Source organism: Euwallacea similis, chromosome 9, assembly GCF_039881205.1.
Source record: "Euwallacea similis isolate ESF13 chromosome 9, ESF131.1, whole genome shotgun sequence".
NCBI classification, from domain to species: domain Eukaryota; kingdom Metazoa; phylum Arthropoda; class Insecta; order Coleoptera; family Curculionidae; genus Euwallacea; species Euwallacea similis.
In genome coordinates this window covers 3,504,817-3,530,862 of record NC_089617.1, presented here as the reverse complement: position 1 = coordinate 3,530,862, position 26,046 = coordinate 3,504,817, and the positions used below count along the sequence as shown (strand labels likewise).

The 26,046-nt window shown below is 34.8% G+C and overlaps 4 protein-coding genes across 4 annotated transcripts in view; all 4 read left to right on the top strand.

Annotated features, from left to right (window-relative positions):
- Nop10 (Nop10 ribonucleoprotein) overlaps positions 1–21,637 on the top strand; it is a 30,719-nt gene extending 9,082 nt beyond the window's left edge. Inside the window, exon 4 of the mRNA XM_066393594.1 lies at positions 21,628–21,637. The gene's annotated coding sequence lies outside the window, so the exon portion shown is untranslated. The remainder of the gene's footprint in view (positions 1–21,627) is intronic.
- On the top strand, positions 5,560–9,764 carry LOC136410975 (P-granule-associated novel protein 1-like). The gene is made up of 3 exons (XM_066393367.1): positions 5,560–5,706; positions 6,861–7,308; positions 8,582–9,764. The coding sequence occupies exons 1-3, from the start codon at positions 5,695–5,697 to the stop codon at positions 9,712–9,714; spliced, it is 1,593 nt and encodes a 530-aa protein (XP_066249464.1). The 5' UTR covers positions 5,560–5,694; the 3' UTR covers positions 9,715–9,764.
- Positions 10,497–15,630, top strand: LOC136410712 (insulin-like growth factor-binding protein complex acid labile subunit). Its single transcript, XM_066393003.1, has 3 exons — positions 10,497–10,707; positions 13,925–14,294; positions 14,345–15,630. The coding sequence occupies exons 1-3, from the start codon at positions 10,687–10,689 to the stop codon at positions 15,472–15,474; spliced, it is 1,521 nt and encodes a 506-aa protein (XP_066249100.1). The 5' UTR covers positions 10,497–10,686; the 3' UTR covers positions 15,475–15,630.
- LOC136411047 (insulin-like growth factor-binding protein complex acid labile subunit) lies at positions 16,411–18,396 on the top strand (the record flags this gene model as incomplete). Its single annotated transcript, XM_066393453.1, has 2 exons — positions 16,411–16,545; positions 16,923–18,396. Coding segments are annotated over 2 exons (1,548 nt in total), but the record flags the coding sequence as incomplete, so codon positions are not given.
- Positions 21,638–26,046: the final 4,409 nt, after the last annotated feature.

Here is a 26,046-nt window from a genome sequence, read left to right as displayed (position 1 = left end):
TTTGCTCAAGCTCTGTTATGTGATGTGTTTCATGCAAGGCCAAAAACATGTCTCATTTTATTTACAAAATACTTACAATCCACTCATAGTACTTACCTATATTTTTATTACTTTGCAATAAAACTACAATTTCAGAAATACCTAAGTATTAATCATATAGTTCATTTGCTGCATGCAACAGCGAATGAAAATTTTATATATTATTCTTGAATTATTCACATCCAACTCTACTCGACAGTCAAATAAAGCTCATATGAAACATTTTTGCGCAATTTATAAAATGTTCAATCTGTACTGGCTCTAACTTTGCTAGTTTATTAATGGAATTGTATTGTTAAATAAGTACCACTCAAGCTCAGATTTTGAGACTGACACTCTTGTGCTACATTCTTTTTTGTAGGTGTTTTAACTCAACCCTCAATTCAACTTGTTCTAAAATGGCTTAAGCTACATTCTGGTGATTTTAATTATATGAGAAAGATAGAACTATGTATTGTATTTGGGAAATTCACCATGCAATGGCTATTTCAAACCCCTTCATGATGGTGAATTTGAAAACAAGCAAAAAAAGGTCTGACCAAACCTAAGCTGTTGAGGTACTGCTTTTGGCAATTTTGGAACTGCATGGAAGATAGAAAGTTTACTATTTTGTATGTCTTGAAAAAGTATGGGAATTATTCTTAGAATTAAAATTAAATAAAAATTCTTACCCAATTCAGCTAAATGATTTTCTGTCTTGAGGCACATATCATCTTCTCAAGAATCACTTTGTTTAAGGTATGGTTCCAGTAAATACCAGTTCAACTAGCTTCAGTTATAATTTTCTTACTTCACGTGGTACTGATAGGTATTCGTCTCGGCACCTGCCTTCCTTTTCTGTACTAGAAAGTTTCACTTTTTTTTAATAATAAAAGGATGCTTATACCTTACACTATCAAATTTACTAAGCATAGATTGGCCAACTACTATTATACACAGATAGAGCACTTAACACTAACGACTAGCAAGTCTACATCGCTCTTCAGGGCTTCGATTCCTGAGCCTTAAAACGCAGTATGTACTTTAAAAAGTTTCTTCTTCTTAAATGAAGACATCACGTCTTATGAAGCGATTTAGGTATTTTTTGAAGAAAACCATGTAAATAAATAATTAAAATTGTTCAGAAGAGCATTTTATTTCATATTTTTAAAGCTAATAAAAATCTGAACCGATTTCATTAACACGATTACGCATTTAGTTGTGACTTTTTGATCTTTGACAATGTCATTAAAACAAGTGCTAAGGCCCGAAGTATGGGGCGCGACCACGATCTTAGAGGTGTGTTGAGTGGATAGCGTCAAGCGACAAATTATTCATGGTTTCGCACTCAACACTCTCAATTTCCTACAACTTCAAATCTGAGATAAAACGTGTCTAACAACTTCCTGTTCATCGCTTAAACGGCAAATTTTACCAGGGACGATTTGAGTTTAATTCATCTTGACCAGGCAAAACCAAGAACGCGTCCCTTACGGTCTAAACCGGAAACGAAAAGCGGTATTTTCCCCATTTTTCGCGGCGTATACTTTCTGCACCACCTGCACCCTTTCTTGTTCTCATTACTCCATGGGTATTACTATTCTTCTCATTCTTAGGATACGGTTTTAAATAATAATTGTAAATTTATGGTTTTATAGACTCATTGTTAAACATAGTTTGTAAAATAGCGTCTTAACTTCAAGGATGAGTCGAAATTCATAATTAAATACCTGCAATTGATAAACGATATCTAAAATGTGTTAACTGGTGCGTAGCTACTAACTTTCCAATTGAAAGAGAAAACTCAGATCACATCACGATATAAATGAATAAATCAATGTTTTAATTAAAAAAAGTGCTCGTCACACCAAGAATTTCAATCCTTGGTAATTTGATGATATATATGTATACAGGGTGTCTTTGAGCATAAAGAAATCGAAGGGCTGCACACTGGATTTCTATTTTTAGAAGTTGTAAAATGTACAGAGTGTTAAATGTTTATCACACACATTATCACTGTTCACGATTGCATATTAGCATTAATTAAAGCTTTAAAGAGTCGAGTGAGGAGAGAGTGGAGTTGTGCAAATTACAACCGGGTTGCGTCTTTTTTGCATTTATTGATTAAATTTGTGTAGATGATGCCTTCAGTCGTTTAGGTTTTGTTGACTGAATTATTGTTGGCAACAATTTCCACCTTCTGCAAGAACGTTCTTTTATAATAATTTCCCGATTGCTTAAGCTTGTCACCTTTGCCTTTTGCTCTAATGTTGAGGTGACGAAATTGTTGCATTTCTCAAGAATTACGATCAATCCATTTAATTCTCTGTAAAAAATCGAATAACAGCGTTTCATTTCATGACATTTTGGTGGTGGTAACACCTGCACAAAAAATTATTCTTCATTGGTATACTAATTTTATCATTTTTGAAAGGGTACTGAATTATCACTTTAACCACTGCCAATGTACTAAAATATAATACCGTTAACCTCTAAAATTAGAGGAGTTGTTATAGCGCGAGGTTTTGATATTCGAAATCCTTGACGATCTAAAAAAACATCTCCATTGTGGTGATGTGAACATTATGAACTTATATCTTTCTAAAATTCTAAACAAATTAATTGTGAACAAGCCAAGTAAATGAGTTGCATCCTAATAACAGCTCTGATGCTTCTCTAAAAGATAATATCAACATTTCAGAAACCTCTTTTGACATGACTAATATGGATCTTACTGTTCAGTGATCTTTTCGAAATACTGGAAAAAACATACAATTTACATATTTTTCTTTCCGTTAATCACGAAAATATCGAACAAAGTGGTGAAATTATTTAAAATACACCATCGATTAAATTGGTTTAAAAAAATTCAACGTGTAGTGGATGGAATCACACTGTTTTTTTTTTTGCAATGGTTGTAATAGTGTATTTTGGTAATGTTGTTAGTATTGTATTTCCATCTAACATACAAAGAGAAGGTAATTGAAACTTCTGAATAAGTTAGTGCAAAGTAGATCGGATAAAAACAAACAAGTTCATTTATCTAAGCTTCAGTCCGTCTGGAGAATTTACGTTTTTTTCAGTGTCTCAGTAAAGAGAATGTAATTTCAATGATAATTAAAAAAATTTTTTTCTTTTACATTTTTAATTGTAGTTAATAATGTGACATATTTCTATTGCCTTTCGGGGATCTACTCTCAGGCTAAAACATTAGCAGTAAGTTAAATTGTTCTCCCACAGCTCAAAATTTTAAGAAACCAGTAACTGTATGTACTTATAAGTGACGGAATTGCGAATATAGATCTCTGCAGGTCCTATCATCGTTGTCTTTTGATCTAACTAGATCAAAGCTCTGAGGCCAACTGACCTTTTTATGATAATTAATGTTCAATGTATTTTAATTGGTCGCCATATTGTTCAGAAATCATCAAAACGAGCATGTAACTGATGAGACGTATTATAGAGCTTTGCTTATCTGTTCAGAGCGTCTCAGAAAATATGGGCAAATATATACAGGGTGCTTCGGAACTATGGTATTAAACTTCTAGGGATTGTTCAGTGCAACAATAGAAAGCATCTGAGTATAAGAAACCGCTCGCAAGTTTCATTAATGCGCTACGGCTTTGGGATGCTCTAAGAGTTGTATGTAAAAATGTGTTTTATCGAGTTTTCGTACGTTTAATTTAAATTTATTTGTACAAAATAACACTACTTGTAAACTTTTTAAAATTTGCAAAATTAACGAGGGAATGTGTCGAGCTAACGATCAAGAATTTTTGTTATCAGTCTTGACTAAGAAAAACATTTAACAAAAAGTACTCAACAGGTGCATTCAAGTCCAAAGACATAATTTTGAACAATTTCTGTAATGTTATTTTGTACAAATTAAAATAAAACATACTAAAACTCGATAAAACACATTTTTACACACAACCCTTTGAGCATCCTAAGGCCGTAGCGCCTTAACGATACTTGCGAATACGGGTTCTTATACTTAAATGTCTTCTAGTGTTGCACTGAATAATATCTAGAAGTTTGATCCCATAGTTCTGAACCACCCTGTATAGTTTTGAATTCGACGGATTTTAAGTATTATTAGGATTCCTTTAAAGATGCTTTTGAAATGAATTTGTCTGGTTTAGTTCGCCAGAGACCTACTAGAATGTTCATTTTTTACATCCTGTAAAGGCCCATCAGTATTTTTTACAGATTCTAAGCATTATTAAGCTAAAGAAGGTACTCTTGGTAGAAGTCGATAGAAGGTATCGTTTTCCAGTAAAATGAAAAACGTATTTTTTATTACGGTTTTATGCATATTTAAATACTTACCGACGTCAAAAATACGTGTATCATTTAGCAAATTATATTAATTCACAATAATGAGGCCCACAATTTCTATGGGCCAAAAACTCGAATTTAAAGTTGATAGGCACCAACTTTTATAAAAGTACGAACGAGGGCAGAAACAATATTGAATGATGCTCGACTAAACTCGCAGTTCACTAATAACTGATAATTGAAATATTATGCTTTGAATGAATTTACATGAGTTATGAAAAAATTATTCATTGAAAATGTATTCTTAAAAATGGTGAGGAGAATTAGGTACCTTACTCGCCTCACTGGGAGCCGTAAGTTGTGCACCTACGAAAGGCACTTATGAAAATTTAAGGGAAGGCTCAAAAAAACTAATTAAAACTTGGTGTTAAGTTGTGGAATTAGTTACCCAGTACCCTTTATAGCCTCTCCCTCCGAAATATACAAATTAAGGTAGGTAATTTGCAGCATTCGCCGGGATATAATGACTGCAGTTAAAGGGGATGGGGAGCGGGCGGTATATCAAGGGTATACACATAGGAGGGAATGTTATAATTAGCACCAGATTAAAGTAATGTCTGGGGATGCATTAAACGATTTAGCTCTGTTAATTAAAAGTGTAGTACGGAGTGGGAGAAATAGATAAATGGCCGCTGGGGACGAGCGTTATTTCTCTCCAACCAGAAATGGCGAATTTCCCGCTGTTCTCAACTTTTCCACTTAATTAGATTTGATGGCGATAATTGAACGGACGTTGCGAAATAGGCGGCTCGTTTATAAATGAAAAAGGAGGAGTTTTAACAATAAGGGGGAGAGAAGTTTCTCAAATTCAACTCCAATAAATTCCCCCAAATACACTCAATGATAATGCATTCTTGGAAATGGCTATCTCTTGAAGCCTATTTACCAACCACCAAAGCTCCCAAGGCAAAATAAAAACCAGGAAAAGTTGTTATTTTGTGCACTTATCTCGTCCCACGTCAGATTAAAAATTTTCATAATAATAACATCAGCATGGGAAAATCCCTTCAAGGAGGTTCTCCAGGTTTCCGGAGATTCTCCAGAAAGTCTCCTTTTCACCTTCAAGGGCGTTGCTTCGCTCTCTAGAGACCCCACCCAGGCCAAAACACTTCTCAATATTTAGTCCACAATTCCAGATAAGACTTCTCAATTCCGTGATATCACCCAACAGCACCCAGTTCCGATAATGTTGTACATAACAATACTTACTATTAGCGATAAGAATATTAGTTTATTTAAATTATTTCTTAATACGAGTTGAAATAGTTGGACAGTGTCGTGGGAAATCGAGTGTTGGTTACTGATTTTTGGGGCATCACCACGAAGAATCCATTGACAATGCCTTTTTGGGTGAGTATTGAAAAGCGTCTTTGCCCGAATTGCCTTACGAAGTGTTCAATAATGTACCGCGATCGCCACCATTATCGCGCGCGACCTTAAAGCTGAATATGTGATGAAATTAAAATATTATGGATTTCAAGTAGAGTTTAGGTCTATCAATGAGTTCATAAGATTTCACTGTGAAAATAAAACGTGCGTAATTTACTCTTAGACTGGTTCGACTACCTTTCAAGATTTAAAGAAAACGATCCCTTGTTTATCCACGTTAGTTCTTATACTTAAAAAAAATATTTTTGTTTATCTCCAGTTCCACTTCTTTCTGCTTGTTAAGCGTGATTCTCAAGACTTCAGGCTAAAGCTGAATTTCTGCATAGAATTGTAACATCGATAACTCTGTCTATTTTCTCAAATCTCTCTCAAGGGCTCATAATTCTCAATTTTTTAGGAGATTTTATTAGGTACTCTGCATTCCAAGTTCAGTACACTCAGATGTTAATTTTCAATAAATTGATAATTTCAGGAGATTTGATACGTTTTGAAGTTTAATGGCAAAATTTAATTTTTGAAACATGCAAGCGTTCGATGCGGGATTAATAACCTGATTCTCAAAGCTTCAAGTTTGGTCAGTTTAGTTCTCAGGTTTATTCTCAGGTTAATGAACTAGCTTGAGCTTTTTCTCAATTTCCATGAAAAGTTGCAAGTTTGGGTATTTGTTTTAAATAATTTTCCTATACACTCTGAACATCTCCGACAAAATAAGCGACACGTTTGAGGAACGTGATCAATTGACCGTAATGACGTCTTTGAATAACGTGCATATCACTTCTAACGCCACATGAATGAGTTCTGCGACAATGACGTCATGGTCATTACGTTAAGGAGATGTCAGTAAAGGCCCTAGTTTCGACGTTGAATTAACATCTCACTATTTTAAATTTCGGTGATATCTGTGAAAAAATTGCAGCATTTTGTAAAAAGATCTTGTGAGGAATTTATGTTGATTTTGTTAAATTTTGTGAAATTTTCATTTCACCCAATTTCAATGAATTTTGTTCTGAAAATCGGCAGATTTTGTTGAGTTTCATCACATTCTAACTCACTCTTTATCACTAAAATATGGAATTTGAGGAGATCCTCCCCAACTCAATAACAATACTTTTTAGGTTTCTCTATTGCTGATTGCCCTGGTGGAGTTAAGGAACAGTCAAGCTGACATTCAAAAGAGATCCTTGTACGTGTCCGGATCGCGACCCATTTTTAACTATAGGTTTACTCCGTCCAAAGCATCCGCCTTCACCTTAGTAAATTTCGACTTCATGAAATGTTCCTATGGAGAAAGAGGCTCGCTGACCGCCACTTGTTACAATGCAACGCCCAACTACTTCAGGAACACCTTGTATAAATTTGACCATCTGGACGAAACGCTGAAGTGTGCTAACTGCACTTTGACGACTATAGAATCCAACACATTTGACTTGTCCGGGAACCAGATAAGACATTTGGAGTTAAGAAACAGTCACATTGAAACATTGAAGTTCAAGGCATTTATGGGGCTTATTTTCATGGAAGTACTGGATATGGCGGAAAATAAGATAAAGGCAATTCCGAATGGTGGGTATTCAAAATTAGTATAAATGTGTCCCTTCATCATAAGAGGAACAGTCAACACTAATAACTCTCGCCGTCATTCACACTTTGAATGATAAATGACTAAATGTTTCGATCATTAAGTAAAAACATCAAGAAAATTTTCGTAAGAATGTCTGAGAACCATTTAACTTCTTTTGGAAATAACGGAAACCATGAAATTGCTCTCATTAAAATTTGACCTTTCATACCAAGATTAAGATCATGGTCGTGGAAGCGGAGCTCTGCAGTAACGTTAAGGTATTCAAGACATTTTTCATAAGAATTCTTGAGAACTATTTAACTCCCTTAACTTGCTCCAGTTTATTAAGATTTACAGTGAAAACTGCGCGTTTGTATGCTTAAATGCGCCAAGTTCAATGGAGTAGTTCAGGTCAATCATTCTCAAAATTCCTGGTTTTCGAATTCGTTATAGATTCAATATCGCATTAATTCTCAAGTGTACACTAAGAATGTGGATTCGCCTTCCACGTTTGTGGACGTCCAGTTCAAGTCAATGTTCAAACTTTAATAGTTACAGCATTTAAATTGCCAATTTGGAAAGATCCATGTGTTAATGAGAATATATACAGTGCGTGGCAAAAGTTTGGAGCAATTGGTTCCTGTCTTTTCAAGTTTGCATCTTTAAAGAAGTCGGTACGGAATGATCCAACAATTAGATACCTTAAGGCATACGATATAATTTCAAATGAAAAACCTAATTATTCATATAGCACTTGAGAAATTTTCAGATCACCCTGTATATCGAATTTCTTCTAAAAAATACGAATTAAAAAGGTCACATACGAAGAGTAAATTTCGCTATTTCGATTAAAATTTTTGACACTTTTTCACATTCTCAATGTAGTGGGAGCAAATCTGCATTGTGGTATAAGCAGTACCGGCTGCAGGGGTGGAGAACGTTAGGCGGCAGACTAGAAAACGTAGCGGACTTTCCTAGTTTTTTTTAGAGGGTAGGGAAGCGGTGATAAAAAATTTCACCCTGTGCACTAAACCTGCTAAGATCAGGTCTGGGTATAATTGCGAATTCGTTGCATTTTGCGTTTATTTACATATTTTAATCCATAGCGCAGTGAACCCTATTAGTAGCAACTGCATTAATAAAAGATCGTTTTTTCATTTAAAAAAATGAAAAACTTACAGTTTCTTTAGATTTTCAGTTATCTTCAATCAAATCAGAAAAATTCACATAAAATACAAAATTACTTAGTTTTAATAGAGTTTCATTTCCTTTCAGGCACCTTCAATGGCACCAAGAAGATCCGTGTGCTGAACCTCGCAAAAAACCAAATAAGTGTGTTACTCAATTCCGGATTTGCCGAACTCTTACATTTAAATGACTTAATTTTATCTATGAACTCGATCGGGACAATCGAAGAAAAAGCCTTTGATGGTCTTAAAAGTCTAAAGAAGCTTGACTTGAGCTATAACTACATCATCTCTATAAACAGCAGCTTAGAGAACTTGACTAGTCTGGAGTATTTGAACTTGAGGCATAACAATATCCACAAAATTATGAATCAGGAGTTTCAATCTCTGGTGAAGCTCACAGAGTTGGTGCTTTCGGACAACACTCTGAACGACGAATTCTCTATTAATTTGAAACCAGGAAACGTGCTGCGCCTGCTGGATTTGTCTTACACCAACATCAGCACTTTGTGGTTCTCTCATGAGAACCTCGATAGTTTGGAAATACTGGATTTGAGCCACAATAATATATCTTTAATCAGAAGAATGCCGTTTAGCACTATGCACAACTTAAGAACCTTGTTTCTGGAGTACAATAATTTAAAGGAGTTCAGCATTGGTCAGTGGGTCGGCCTCTCGCAACTTCAACTTCTAAATTTCTCAAGGAACAGCATAGAGCAAGTATCAATAACCGGGGTTTATTCCCTGCAAAATCTACACACTCTAGTTTTGTCACACAATAATTTAACAAACTTGGACTACATGTCGCTTATTGCCAGATTGCCAAGCTTGACCCATTTAAGCCTGGAGGGCAACATGTTGCCTTGCTCTTTGGAAGAAGAGATGAACAGAGACTTTGCCGAGGACAACTTTAAGTTTGTTTTGACAGAAAATAACTTTGCTGGGTTTAAGTGTTCAAATGCTTCGGTGATAAAGTCGCCTTATAAGTTCTTGAACGACCCACATGTACTCTACGATTCTATGAAGGTTTCTGATATTGTCTTGTTTGTTATACTGTGTCCAGTGATAATTTCAATTGGAGTTTTGTTCTACGTGCAATTTCTGTATTACAAGGGAATTCGGATCAGTTTCCCTACTCGTTTAGAATCCAATATGAATCTTATCCCTTCGGATAATGAGCATGAGCAGAGGGAGGAGGAATTTGAAAATGTACTATCCTAGATGAGTACCTGCGACTCAGGAAGGAAATAAAAAGTTTTTATTTGAAAAAAGTAGTTTGACTTTCCTGGATAAAAACAAAGAGAAATATATACGGGGTTGTTAAAGAAATTAACACTTCCCGCACATCTTTCCAGGTTAGAACTACCCTATGTGTATATTTCACATAAATTTGCCTAAAGAATGGATGTTTAACTATAGACAGAGTATAGTATTGTACTTACACATAATGAGTATCATCCCCTCAAAAGAATTCTCTGTCCATAACTTCTCCATCGGGCATAATAGCTGCCATTATATGTTCATCCTAACAATACATACTGTTTTTCGTAAATAATAAGAAAATAAAATTGAAATTTTAATCATGAAGATCCAAAGAAAACCTGCTGAGAGACTGAGACTGCTTCATTCTTAGCGCCAAAAGTGCATTTTCCTTCTTTTCAAAATGGCGGATGTAAATACAATGAGTAAGTTTTTTGCCATGAACGCACTTTTTCCTCAATATTCAAAAAGAGTTGATTTTTATGGTACTTGCCCCTGGTGTCCTCTTGAATTCGCCACTGTCGCAGCTCTTATTATCAGTGAGGTATGAAATCAACTAATGAGAGTTCGTATAGCGATCTAAGATCGATCAATGCGAGGTCTCATTTTTGTTGACTTGAAATATTCAAAATCAAATTAATCGATATACAGAATTCGATAATCCACCCTGTATATTTTGTATCTTCATGTACCTCATGGAGAACCGAACTAACTGGTACCTACTGATAAGGCTGGTTTATTCCATGTGATGACATCGGACAGCGGCCGCTCTCTTCCAGATAAAATTGTAAATAATATATTGCGATAGCGTTAATTAGTTTATTTTAATTTATTTCTTCGTAATCAGTTCGTTCAATCACTTGAGGAGTGTGTGTGGAAGGACGGTAGTGCATTCTGCGACAATAGTGCAAGGTTTGAAGATTGGCCGGAAAAATGGCTTTTAAGTGCTTTTGGGTGAGTTATGGCAGATTTTTCATATCGCATATATCCCGCAATAAATGGAAGAAAGGATGGAACTTAGACACTTTCAGCATTATTCCTAACACAATGACGAAATGATTGAAAACAGGACTTGAACGCAATTTTCTCTCGTACCTGGATTAAGGGCCAGGAAAAAACCTTAAGAGACCGGGATTAAAATTTAATCATTAGATTTCGTATACTGTAACAGTGCATGAATCTACTTTGCTAAAGGTTATTGTCAGTGACAGTAAAACCTGATGAACCGTCTATCTTTAATGTTGCATAACGTTAAATCTATCTTGTAGGTAAAGTTTTACAAATGGTTCATAATTCAGCCCTTAGGATACTTGAAAATTAGTCCGAAGAGAGAATAGTTCCGTGAGTTAACAACAAAGGCGAGAAACTTGGCAAAATATTTCCCCTCAATTCTAGTCATTTTCTATTGTTACGGCCCTTGTTTAACCATGAGGGTTTGTTTGTTATGGACTGAATTTAGTTTTTTTGTGAATTTATTTCATTATGAAATTTATCACAACAATGTGCCGAGGAAGATCTCGCAATTGAGCAGCTAAACTTAGGGGCGATAGAAGAGGTTCTTAAGTCTAAGCACCTAGTGCTAAGGCTTTTTTAATACATGTCTATTAGTTTAAGCTATTGATTGAGAAACTGGCCATCATCCTAGTGTTTAATTTTAGGTCCGGTTTTTCAAACTCCTGGTAACTTTGCCGGCCAGATGATTTCTATAGGAATGGTAAAATTGACCAGTGCTCTGCTCTGATTTTGTGGTTTCCATGGATGTTTTCTTGCTGGTAAAATTAGTATGAATTTGAAAGGCTGGGCCTAAAGAAACAAGACAATTTTCTGTTGGCTAAGAGATCTTAGGTGTAGGTGACTGGTAAAATATTCAGCCTCAGTCCTTTTTCTGGTGTTAGGGCTAACTTTTCCGATGAAGACGCAATCAAAGCAGATAAGCTTCAGTTTCTCCATATCCATGGAGATTATGTTCTCGGTAAAGTTTACCAGTTAAGTTTTAAGAGATAATGAAATATTGATTGAGCATTTAGAACTCGCAACACAAATCCTTGTGCAGCGGTGAGGCAAAACTCGATTGAGGCTCGTAGAACTGAAAATGGAAAACCTTGAGCAAATGAGCAAAAAAAATGAGCCAAACATTCAATCCACTATTTAGGATTCGCAGCAGAAATCTAATTTGTTAATTAAAAAAAAGATAATTTTTAGTATACAAAACCGCCTAATGCCCATCTTAATTTTCATTACTTATAGCAATCTAAAATTCAATTCTACATACAGAATCCATGAAATTATCTAAATAATGACTCAGTATGTTACATTGGATACATTTTATTAATACGTATATTCTTTGTATTGCGTAAAATAGAATGGTGTAAGATAAGTAGATTATCAATTCCAGCTTACAGTACAAATAATAACAATTGTTATTTATTGTGGTTTGACCTCTGACCTGCGGTTTATTTGTACCAAATATCATTTAATGGAAATGTTCTCTTAAACCTATAAGAATCGAAAGTTTCGCTGGTTGCAAGGTTAAAGGAGCATTCGAAGAAAAATTTTCTGACGATTTTAACTATTGGCTAAGACCTGACCATTGGAGGGTTAAAATAGCTTTAGACCGAAATAAGATCTCCCACGCATTAAAAATCCACGTACCCTACTTTATAATTCCGCTTTAATATAGGTAGAATCATTATCGTTGCACCCACGAAGCCTACTGACCTGGTTCTGTTAGTCTTCATAGTTTGCCCTCATAAACACAATATGATCCACTAAAGCAAAAGATATTTCCACTTATTTGGGATCAAGGCGCAACTGAAACTACTTAACATTTCTATCAAGTTAAATTTAGCTAAGGTCTCTCTCTAGAAAATAGAGGAACCGAACCAGAAAACTGTTCATTTGGTTCAGAATCCTATTGAACTTTCTCTAAGAACTTCAACAGCAGAGAACCCAAAAAATCTACTTAAAAGTGTAAAATTAGGAATTTTACTGATATGCATCAGGATTGGAATCAATCAGTATTCTTATTTGGTTGTGAATTCTACTGAAATTTAAATATCACTTAAAAATTTGTTTAAGAATCTCTGTATATACAGTAACTGAGATGCACCTGAGGAAATTTACTTATTTAGTTGAACTTGCTATTGAAATTATTGGTGAGGCGTATTAATATCAAAACTAAAAATTAATCTCTCGTTAATTCTACTGGAATTTTAGGAGATGAAAACCTGAAAATCTAAAAAACCTGAAAAACGTATCTGCTGATTTCGTTTTAGAATTTATATATATTTCCATTACGTTAGATACGAATTGAAAATTTAATGAAAATCTATCAGCATAAAAGAAAAAATAATTTTAAAAAATCTACTATTTATTTCATTTATTTTCATGAAAGTTTAAGTGAAATTGCAAAAAAGATTCGTTAACCAAATTAGCAATTGAAATCTTGTTAAGACTCATTGATTATCAGAGATAAGAACCTGGAAAAATCTACTTATACAGTTTGGAATTCTACTGTTAACCAGAGTTTGGACGGTGCATATCTACCGATTCAATTCAAAATTTTACTGAAATTATTATGATTATACTGAAATCTCCTATATCTTAATTCTACTTAATTTGTTAAAAGAATTAATTGGGTCAAATAAGTAAAGAACAATTCTCACGGACCTACGTGTATATTTTCATAGATATTTTCGACTGTCCAAAAATAATTCAGCTTAATAAATGGTTTCCTTTGATCACTCAATATATATTTTAAATACTTGAACCTATGACTTCCACACCGTGCATTCCTCCCAGAAAACAAATGATTTAAATGTGATAACTTGTGTTAACTGTGTTAACTTACTCCCATGAATAATGCAGGGCCTTGTCCACGGAGCATATAACCATAGATGTTAAATTAAAAGACAGTTATTGTTTATGTGACGATATGAAGAGGCTTTTTTTTATGCTACTTCAAGTTCAAGTTAAGGCGAAAAATAAACATGTGACAAAGGAGAAACTGTGGGTGACTTTCTGATTCAGTAGAACTATTAAATCCAGTGAAATTATTTTTCCCCTTTTGTTGTGGCAGTCCAGAGACGGTAAGTTGAATGAGTCTATGATGATACGCTCCATGGACGGAGGCCTCCGCAAATTCCTCCAACTTATTATGGTCACTTTCTAGGTCCCAATATGGCTGCTAATAATTTCTCACCACTCCCGAGCGGATAATTTGTCATTACTGGCATCTGCTGACTTAACGAAATGCACCTATGGAGAAAGAGGCTCCTTGACCGCCACTTGTTACAATGCCACGCCCAGCTACTTTAAAACCACCCTGTATAAGTTTGACCATCTGGACGAAACGCTGAAGTGTGTCAACTGCGTCTTGACCATTATCGATAGCAACACATTTGATTTGTCCGGGAATCAAATCAATTATCTGGATCTGAAGGGCAGTCAAATTGAGATTCTGAGACCTAAGGCCTTCATGGGCCTTATTTTTTTGACGGAACTGAATTTGTCTGGTAATAAGATCAAAGCTGTATATCCAGGTAGCAGTTTTTTTTTGAGTAGTTTCGATTCACTGACTTGAATTTCCCAGGTACCTTCATCGGCACCAAGAAGATCCGCACGATTGATTTATCGTATAATGAAATAACTACCTTAGTGGGCTCTGAATTCAAAGAATTGGAGAGTCTATCAGAGCTGAGCTTGAACAGAAATCAGATTAAAGTTATAGATGAACAGGCTTTCAGCGGGCTTCAGAACTTGAACTACATGGACTTGAGCTATAACTTGATCGAGTTTGTCAATATCAGCTTGTACAACTTGACCAACTTAAACATCCTCAGCTTGAAGCATAACAAGATCCAGAAAGTTACCGGTTTCGAGTTTCACAATGTGTCCAAACTCGAGCAGTTAGATTTATCAGAAAACTTACTAGATGATAACTTTTCCATCCACCTCAACCCGGAAAACGTGCTTAGGCAACTTGATTTGTCTTACAATCAGATCAGAACCCTCTGGTTCTCCCATGGGTACCTCAACCGCTTAGAATTGCTCGACTTGAGTCATAACAATATATCTCAGATTAGGAAATCTTCCCTTGAGGGGCTGCACTCTTTGAGGTTTCTCCATTTGCAGAACAACAAGTTGAAGATATTGACCACTGGCCAGTTGAGCGGATTTTCGCAACTGCAGTTCCTTAACTGCTCTTATAATTTAATTGAGCAGGTCGCCATAACTGGAGTTTTCTCTGTGCAAAATTTGAACACTCTGGATTTGTCCCATAACTTCTTGAGTAACTTAGACTACACGGCACTAACTGCCCGATTGCCAAGTCTCTCCTATTTGAAACTGGAGGACAATGTGTTGCCATGTTCTCTTGAGGAGGAGATGAACAGAGACTTTGCTGAGGACAACTTCAAGTACGTCCTCGTAGACAATGTGGTTGGGTCGTTTAAATGTGTGAACATCTCTGTTGCGAAGTCACATCATCGGTTTCTAACTGACTCCTATATACAAGATGACTCATTGACAGCCTCGGATATTGTAATGTTCGTTATAATGTCTCTGGTGTTAGCAGCAATAGGAGTTTTGTTCTACGTGCAGTTCCTATTCTACAAAGGCATGCAAATCAGCTTTCCAGCGCGCGTAGAGTCCACTATGAACCTCATCGAGGCTGACAATGAGCAAAGAGATGACGGGTTTGAGCGTATCATAGAGCCATAGAGGTGGGTGTAGGATTTAGTGTCTACCATCGAAGTTTACCATGATGGAGGAATAATTTATTTTGATCTTTAGAAATTGTGTAAATATGCGTTTTGTAGTTTGCAAGTTTTCAGTGGTGATTTATAAGGCTTAACTCTTTTTAGAATGTAATTTTGATTTAAGGTAATTAAAAGCTTTTTTTAAGTAGTTAGATTTGATCAAAAAGTGAAATTAAATTTCTCATACAACATGCTGTGTAATTTTAAAATACAGTGCCCCATTATGCAGGTTTAATATGGAAAATTTCCTTTAATTTGAACCTTCACAAGACCGAGTTGTGGGCGGAGGATCTAAAGATATTGAGATATTGATAGCCGTCAAAGATTTTCAAAAAATCGAAATTGAAATTGAACTTGAAAAAATATAGAAGAAGAAAAATCCTTCCGCGGTTCTCAAAAGTATCGGGTTTAATGGAGTGATATGGATCTCATGGTGATCCTGGATACCTCAATTAAGGCCTTGAAGCCTTGGAAAAGCATTTTAGAGGCCTTTATTTTACAGCAGTTTAAAAATGCGTTTGAATATCTGAGGAACAAAAACACACCTGGTACCTCTATTTGTGTACTTTTTAAAAGCAATTCTTCCAGGCGTTCCCAAGGTATTGCAGTTTAAAATTTGAAAATTGGCGAAAAGTACGTACTTTTCCCATTTAGAATGGAATGAAATGGACTATATTTTTAGGTGTTGTTACTTTACAATATTTTCAAAATTGCAAAAATAGGTACTAACTTAATCCTATATCTCTTGAATCAAAATAGATCGTTATCAATTTCCATAGAAATGAACTTGAGCAATTGATAACATTTCCTCTTGTTGGGATAACAAATTCGTCGTCAAAGTTAGAAACCAATGTTTCTTCCTTTTCTACAGGTTGACGAAGATTTTTGGGGCAAGTGAAAGGCAAAGGGAGGACTGGGGATATGCAGACCTCCAAAGCTGCCTCTCTTGCCTCTCGGTATCCCAAGCTCTAGATTGTCCCTCCAGAGGAAAAGCAGTCCCGGAGGGACAGTAGGGGCGGCGGGCACTGCGAGGGTAGGGGTGAGAATAAAAAGACAAAGGCATTCGAAATTTTCTAAGGATAATCGAGATTATCCTTAAGAAATTAGGAAAGAACATTCGGTCAGGATAATTCGCTGACGAATTTCTATTTGTGTCAAATTGTATTGAGGAGTATGTAGCAACTTCCTGAAAGTTGGAGAGTTTCACAAATTTCTCAGATTTGCATTAATCCAAGAAATGTCCAAAATTTCTAGAAATAAGTATCGAGATTCTTTGAGCAATATTAAAAATTATTTGAAACTTCTTTCCAAATTTCTCGAAGAACATCCATTAAGATCCAAGAGAAACTCATCTCATAGTTGCATCTCTCAAAGTTCTCAATTAACTAAATGTACCTCTTTCCGTTTCAGAGAAACATTCTTACTCGGACCATCCAATTCTTCTTCCTCCTTCAAATATTTACTCACAACGGGGCTACTTTAGACTCAGTGTGCAAGTACGGGTATCGAGGTTCCCTTACTGCAGTCTGTATCAATGCCACTGTGAACTTATTCAGAGAAACTCCATATCGCTTTGATCATTTGGATGAAACTTTAGTCTGCCTCACCTGCAACCTTTCCAATCTGGTCAGAGGCACTTTCGACATAAGCGGGAACAGGATCGAGAACCTCATTCTGGATAATAGCAACATCAAGACCATAGCTGCGAGGACATTTACTGGATTGGTGTTTATGGAGGAGTTACATCTCACCAATAACTCAATTTCCTATATAGACCCTGGAGCATTCCATGGAACTAGAAAGGTTAAACAAATATTTCTCGATAGAGCTTTGGCGGGGCCTTTGCCAGATATGGTGTTTCAAGACTTGGTGCTACTTAGAGAGTTATATTTGAATAACAATGATTTAAAAATGCTGAATAGGGATACTTTTCATGGGTTGGCTAACTTAGAGAACCTGGATTTGAGCAATAACATGCTCAGTGAATTAAACGGGTCTGTGGCCAATTTAGGACAGCTGAAGTTCCTAATGTTATCTAATAATTCATTAACCATAATCAAACGCACGGAATTAATTGGGCTGAAGAAGCTGGTGACATTGGACCTATCCATGAACAGCATCCATCTATTGAACCTCAACATCGGACAGCCCAACTCTTTGAGGATGCTCAATCTGTCGAGGAACATGTTGGGCTACTCCTTTCAGAAAGAGGGCCAGTTCTACGACCTAAACAACCTGGAAAATCTGGACTTGTCTCGAAACTCATTGACAACCATCTTCCCAAAGCTATTTGTAGGCCTTTTTAATCTGCGAGAATTGCAATTGGCTAAAAATAATATAATTAGATTCCCCTTAGGGGTCTTCTCAGGCATGCCTTCATTGAAACTTATCAACGTGTCCAGTAACCACATAGAAAGCGCAATTATAAGTGGAAGACAAGTCTTACCCCAAGTACACACCATCGATTTCTCTTTTAATGTCTTGCAAGAGTTCGACTTTCTTGGGTTCCTTAGGAGGTTGCCCAGCATAAGCAAAGTATGGCTCAATGGCAACAATTTAGGTTGTAAGGAGGGTAGGAGGATTGAGCGATATTTTAACCAGGAAAATATCCACTACAAATTAGATTTCAACAGCAGCTGTCCCGTACTCTCGCAGAGCGAGCTTAAACACGTTGATGGGGATCTTGCGGGGGAGTTCAGGGAGTATGGCAAAAGTTCCTCAGCTTTGACTGCATTGAAAGTCACCCTGGTGATCTTGATTCTTGTGTTTGTGGGAGTTTTGTTTTATGTGCAGTTCTTCATATTGAATCGAAAGCAAAACTAAGGTTGTGTGAACTGCAGAACTACTGAAATTGTTTGTGAGCAAATAAAGAAAGTTGCAAGTATGAAGTATAATTATTCATAATAAATGCCAAAAGTATCACGCACAATACAACTTTCTTAGCTTAAATATCTCAAAAGTCATTAAAGGGCTCCATACTAGCCCTGTTTCGGATCTGCGGAAGTGTGAAGTAAGTAAATTTACTTATTGCCTTTTCTTGAGCCCCAAACTGATAATAAAAATTCAACTTCCATATCAAGCGATTTATTTAATTTTCACAGCAAATTTATATCAGAGGTGATTAAGGCCTATTATGTCTCATTATAACAATTAAATTCAGAGTTGGAGTAAGCTATTATATTTTCCCTATATATAATAATAATAAGCTATAGATCTTCCCTTAGATTGTTCCTATTGTACAACTATTACACTTATCTTCAAATCGCTTTAACAGCATAAAATCGCATATTTTAGAAACTTTAGCTCTTCTCAAAATATGATTTCAATTTAAGGTAATAATAGCTATTTATGTAATTAGTTCGGATATGCAATGTTATGCAACGAGTGGGATTCTGCAGGGTGAGCAAGGTCCTGCAATATGACACGAGTTACGCAAAAGGAAATTTTCTAATGACTTTAAAATATGATCCTTCCTGCAATCTCATGAAGAGGTCACAAAAAAATCGCATAAATTTGTAAATAGTTGAGCTGCGCTCTGAATTTGTAGAACCTTAGCAACAATTTTTTCACTACTTAAGAAGGTTCTCAACAAAAATATCATTCAGAAACTTTTCGAGAATTTCAAAATTCCGACAAATGTTGAATAGTTTCTAAGAATTAAAAATTTTTAAACACTCGAGATTTTTAGAAAAATGTCGAACCGCATATTTTGAAGTTCCCAAAAATTCCTTCGGAAATTTCAAAATTACTTATTAATCTTTAAACACAATTGAAAACTTGGAAAAAATGTCACAGAGCTTTATGTATTTATAGTCAGTGCCAGAATTTCCTAAAGTCTATCCAATTTCAAAAATCCAAAATTATTTCCAGAGTTCCAGTTTCAAAGCTTTTTAAAATACGTAGTAATCTTTGAAATTATTGGAAAAAAAGTGTTCTCGTTAACGAAATTAAAATGCTTTAAAACGATTGATCAGGGGCAAACACAATTGAAAAAAAATTGACTTCTCTGGCCAATTCCAAAAATTCAACTTTTTTCGTATTGTTACGATGAGCGGTCGACGCAGACAGAAAAAAGTAGAAAATTCTTTCTTTCTGCTTTTTATATATGTTGTATAATCCGGCATGTTTGTTTATGTTAATGTTTGCATGTTTTTAAGAAAATTATGCAATCTTCTAGTCATAGGATTTTCACCTACTATAAGGACCTACATAAGAAGACCGTTCTTAAGTATTGACTTAGTTTAACATTAGTTCACCTATGAGAACGAAACCAATGTAATAAGCAATATTAAAATGTTTAATATATTAGTGGACTGCTAGTTTAGGACAATTAGTTTATCGTGTATAGAGCGAATTGTAGTTGTGTACATTTGTCGAGTTAATAAATAGTGTTTACGTTGGAAACAAATATGTTGGAATCATTCAGACCTCGAGATCTCAACAATTGGTGTCAGAAGTGCTGAGAAGTTTTTTATGTTGAATTGTAAGTGAGTGCTTTCTTACCAGACATTGAGTATTTTATGCCAGTGACTAGAAGCCACCAACAAATGAATCACCAGGAACAGAAGGAAGAAGTGAAGCTGCTTCGAAAAGAGCAAGAGAGACATGTATCAGCATCCATCATTACTTATATATAAAATTCGACCACTATTGCTATACATTTCTTAGAGAAAAAACGGCTCCTTTCCATTTCGATTCGACATTTTTTAATAATTTGGAATAATTAACTTATCGTTAGAAGCGTTACTTACGTCATATTGACGTACATTTTAGTTTTAATTTGGATAAGCCGATAAAGAATATTATTCCAGGAATGTCCAGATTGCAAATTTTAATTCTATTACACTCGTCTTGTGGTATGGCCTCCACGACCCCCCGATTTATTGCTCTCAAATATCGCATTACTAGTGTTGGGGTGAAAATTGCCGGCACTTAAATGGATAGGTACATATTGAAATAAGCAGTCCAAAGAGGACTTCAAATGGTTTCTCTGCTGTGTTGAGCGTATGGTAAGTCCATATAACGCAAATATGTGGCTGTAACGTTGAGATCCACATTCGTTCAGGGGCTTATTATGAAGCCATTGGGTGAATTATGCATTATCTAGATATCTTTGTGACGAATTGACAAAAAATATTATTTATAAGGGAGCATTGCCCACGTTGGAAATGAAATCTGTACAAACAAAATTTCAACCAGATTTTTCAAATCTATACACCGATTAGCCTTGTGTACAGAGGGATATAATTATATCAACTAAATCCCCATATCCCTTTAGATTTTTGATTACGTAAGCGTATATTTACTTAAAAAATTATTAATTTCTATTTACGCGATTAGATTGAATTTTAAAATAAACCATCAATCAAATACTGGTAATCCTTAAATCATTATTAATAACTTAATACTGATAAGGGGAAAACATAATTTTATCTCAGCAAATATCTTGTAATTGATTGTAATTACATCGAAGAAAATATTTAGACATTAACGGTAATCTTTTAACAATAACTGTCAATTTGTCGAGGATTAAACTCGCCTTATTTATTTTCCAATTCTGGTAAATCTGTCACAAATGAATAAAATATTTTCGTATCGTTATCAAATCAGAATTTATTCGATTCAGTTTTATTTCTACACTTCGGCTCTAATATATCAGTTTAAGCTCGATTGAAGTTTTACCAGTGGCTAAAGGCCAATAGATCGAAATCCTGGGAGGTAATTTCCATGAAAACCACGAATCTATGGGTTTATGGAAATTTATACCTCGGCAATAGTATCTAGAAATCCCGTTATCCTCAAGTTCTACTCTATACCAAAACTCTTGGAATAGGAAACTACGTATTTCGTAACTTTACACGATGATTAGAAGATAAACACCACTCGCAACAGTATTTTATCACTGATTGATAAATTATTAAGTAGTCTAAACAAGTACTCAATCACTTTGCAATGTGTCCTTGTCTAATATTTTGTTTGGAGCCCTCCTTGTTTGCAGTGGCATATGATGTTTTGTTGACAATTGCACCCCTCCATCTGTCACATTAAAATAATTTTGATGGACTAATTAACTCTGTGTATAGAGTACGGGTTTCCTCTAATTTATTGTTTATTGATAATATTACTGATTGCGCAGAAATATAGCATTGAGAAGAGTGGCAGCAGAAGGGAAATCGAATTGAAATTTGTATTTGAATATATCGAAAACAATCAATTTGGGTTTGCAAGATGATATGAATTATGACATGTAACAACAAAACCGTATACAAAATTATTTTGTCTATGTCATCTATGTCAACTATATTTGACAGGTCCGTCAATATGTTATCTATGTCATCTCTGTCATTTATATCACCTATGTGACAATTTTGACAGGTCTATCAAACTTTCTTTTATCGAATATGCAATGAAAGTAGAAATCTGGAGATAATTGAAACAGAAATACCCACTCTCCTAGTGAGAGACCTACACAACAACACCCATAGAGAACACCAAATCTTTTCCATCTAAAAACCACTGATGTTATGGCGAGCCTTCTGTCAAACTCTAAGGTAGTTTTTTAAAACTAGACAGAAATTACCTGAAACATAATTTCAATTTGTAATAATAATAAATATAATTTCAGCGTTTCTATAAAGATTAGCTTGTTGCTAAAATTAACGGCATGTTAATAATTTGGAGCTAACGGAGACATTTTTACTGATGGTTATCCTTGATTCTAAGTTACTTAAAGTTAAATTTTAGCAGGGTATTGCAGAACCGGCTTTAAGGGTCAGATTAACGAAGTTCTGCTCGGTTGAACGAGAGAATATAAAGTTACAAAAAAAAAAAAGAAATAAAGCGGAATAAAATACAAAAGAGGAATCAATTTAAGAACAGACATTTACCGTGAGTTTCTCGTCCTATTTCCGTGGATACGTCCCTGTTAGATTTACTTACTAACATTTAAATAATTTTTAATATTTTTAATAATATTTATCAATGTCTAGATAACTTTACTAAAGGTATAAATTCCATAGGAGCGATGGCAGAACATTGCTGGATATTCGATATCATGCAATTACAAAGAACTGCTCATAAGATATTTCTGCACAAATCCTGAATTCAAAGGGCTTTGGTCAATTTTTCCAGCTCCATAGAAGTTATCTTCTTTGTAAAGTTGCCAAGGCATCAATATCTTAAATCCTTTTATTTTCAAACTCACGTTTGACTTTTCATTTTTTAAGTCAGTCTTTCCTTTTTTTTAAAGAATTCTGTCATTTTTTGGGAAAACGGTAAAAATGAAAGCAATTTTTAAACCGAATATACATTTTTTATAAGATTGTTTAAAACTTTGCCCACTTAATCGTCTCTAGATCTTTCAGAGTTTTCAAGATCTCAATACTGTTACTGGCCTCACTGTGTGTATTTAAAAAGAATCTTTATTTCCAAGGGAATAGGTTATCAAGGATTTGGCCTTTCTGCTCATGAGGCAAAAGCACTTAGGTCACTTACATAGATAATCATTAATAGAAGGCGAGGAAAAAAGTTTTCATTTGGATATGTGGAGTGGTTAAAGGGAACGAGAAGTGGGATTGTCTTGAAGAGCAAAGAGGGTTCAGAATGGTCCGGTTATGACGACAGTGTCTTTCCATTTTACCCGAAATTGTAGCAGTCTTTTAGAGGTATTCTTCTCTTGTTCCTATAGCAATTGGTAAGTGATATCATTTATGTAGTTTTTGAGCAACTCTGAAAGATCCACCAGAGGTTTCAATTTGCCTTGGTAAGCCGCTACAGAGTGCTCCATATAATTAGTGTTCAAATATTTTGCATTTGTAGACGTCTCAAGGGTATCGACAAGGAGTTCTGGCACATACGAGCGAAGAACAAGAAAAAAAAATAAAGACATGGAAATTTTGTTTGTACTTAAGAGAACCTATAGAACCTGTCGTCTGTTCGGTAATGATATGCGCGAGTAAACAGCAGCTCCAGCTATCTAAACGAAACACTGTAACAACAATGCGACTACCTTTTATCTATGAACTTTGACGGTATCCAAACATCAGGATTCAGAACCAATAGAGCAAACAATTAATAAATCTAGGCTCTTGGACACGTACGTAAATACGGGGAATGCGCTAAGACAGCATTTAGCTTCTTTAAAAGTCAATACGTCAGTTAATTGATTGGATTTTAAACGTATTTAAATAACAAAATACGCTGGTGCTTCAGCTATAAAGTCATATTGACATATAATTAGCCGAGTGAGTTTTACGTTTTGTGCAAACACCGTCCGCTTTAAATTCTCTCCCGATGTTTACAAAGAATATGTATAATTAATGCGCAATTAAGTAATTGATTCCAAATTAACAATCGTTCTCATTAAGTCGAAGAATGGTTAGTTAGCTCTTTGTCGGCGAAGAAATGGCAAGGCCTAATGTAAACTAAACAAATTTAGCCAAAGTCTTCTTCACCGCTGCTGCTGTCTGCGGTAATGTGAGTGAATTCATTAAAATGCGCCAGTGCATTATCGACCTTTAATTAGTATATGCTTAAGGAATTTTACATTTTTCCTACTTGGAGGTTTCAAATTCTACAGGAAATCATGATGTTGAGAGTTTCTAAGAATAGCAAGAACATTCTTAATGTTTCAGTCCAGAGAAGTTCTTCAATAGTGCATACTATTAGATATGTATGAGTTATTTATGATTTAATTAGAAGCACCTTTCACTATATAACTGATCTAGAAATGTCCGACGGATATAAATCGGGTGAGTGTGGGGGTCATCTTACGAAATTCAAAGTTCACAGTGCCTACAGAAGAAAATTCAATTTCTTTCTATTTGATTTTGCCTAAGTGCATTAAGAGTATTCAATATATCAATGGTGGATCGACACCATTTTGATGAATAAATTTAAATGGGAAAGGCGCCGTGCGATGCATCACTTGAAAGGTCTTCACAAGTAGATTGTAATGAATAAAAATCAGATCGTTTGGTGCAATAAAAAATAAATAGCGGATGGTTAAAGCAAGTTTCAAAAATAGGTGCAATAACAAAAAATATTGATCGTGTGGTCTATCATTTAAGACGTCAGAATGTCTTAGACGAAAATCTAGTCGAAAAGGCCTTAATGGCGGATGGAAGCCATTTTTTTAAGACGGCTTTCATCCATTATCTTTTTAACCGATTTGTGTCTTTTTTTAAATTTTTTACAAAAGTAATTACTTATACAACAATATAGATAATAACCGCTCTGTATAATAACAATCTTATGTAACGACTTGAAATCATATCTGAATTCTCAATGAAAAATTATCAGCGAAAGTTATGAAATTATACAGGAAAAATATTTAAAAAATCAGAATAAACAAAAATAAAATATTGCAATTTGTAGTATTAATCCTTCAAAATCTGTAGGTAAATCGCTTTACGGAATTGGAATCAGATTTTTTAATAGAAACTACATTAGTTTTTCGGTTTTTAAGCCATCATCACATGGTTTAGAAAAAAAATCAAAGGAAAAAACTTTAGAGAAAAAATCTTAGTATAAAAGTCACTAAAATATAGTTTGCTTACATCATATCAAACAGTATATTATAAGTAATCAGATTATGATATACTGTATTTGATATTTTGTAAACAACCATCACATTTTAATCTGCTTTGTAGGTACAGGTTTAAAGTTTTTTTAAAAATTTTATCAATATATCAAATTTTTGTTAATTTTGTTTCAAAAACCAAACGTTGATGGAGAAACTAATATACTTTCTGTTCAAAAATGTAATCCTAACCCCACCAAACTTCGATTTACCTAAAAATAAGGTCACTAATAATCTCTATGCTTTTTTCTTAATGACAGTTTCAAGTGTTTTTATTTGATAAGCTGGGCGGAGCTTAATAAATTCGTTCCGTGGCCTGCAAGTTCTCCAGATCTAATTCCACGCGATATATCTCTCTAAATATGTAATAAATTTGCTAGAAGTATAATAAAAAAGTGAATTCTAAACCTAAATTTTAGGAACTAAAAACGTTTTCGCTTGTCCGATTTTAAAAAACTTACTTAAGTTTCCTAGATAGATAGTTACTTAAGCAAACATTAATTTACCTACATCACATTTGTATTGGGTAACAAGAAATCAACGAATTTAAATAACGGACATTTTGAGAAAAAGAGATGTTATCTCTAAAATATCTGATGTCTTTCCACTGTATGAGCACAGTTGATCCGAACGTAACCTGCAGCGTTTGTTAAAATAACTGACAAACACATAGCTGTTATTAACGGTAAGCATAGGTTCATAACAAGTGAATACTTGGCCGTGATCCTAATGCAAACGCAATATTTCACACTTACGACCTCAGGCATTAGCAACCACTCCCAACAGCAATAAACAAAATTAATTAGACTCCTCCGTTGTTTGCCAAATGCTCTTTACAAATGAAACAATCGAATCCAATTAGTAATCCATTAGAAGTCCTAAAATCTACTGAATTGGAACAAAGTGAGAAACCACTAAGAATTAACGAGGTTTAGCTTTCGACGGAGATTCCGA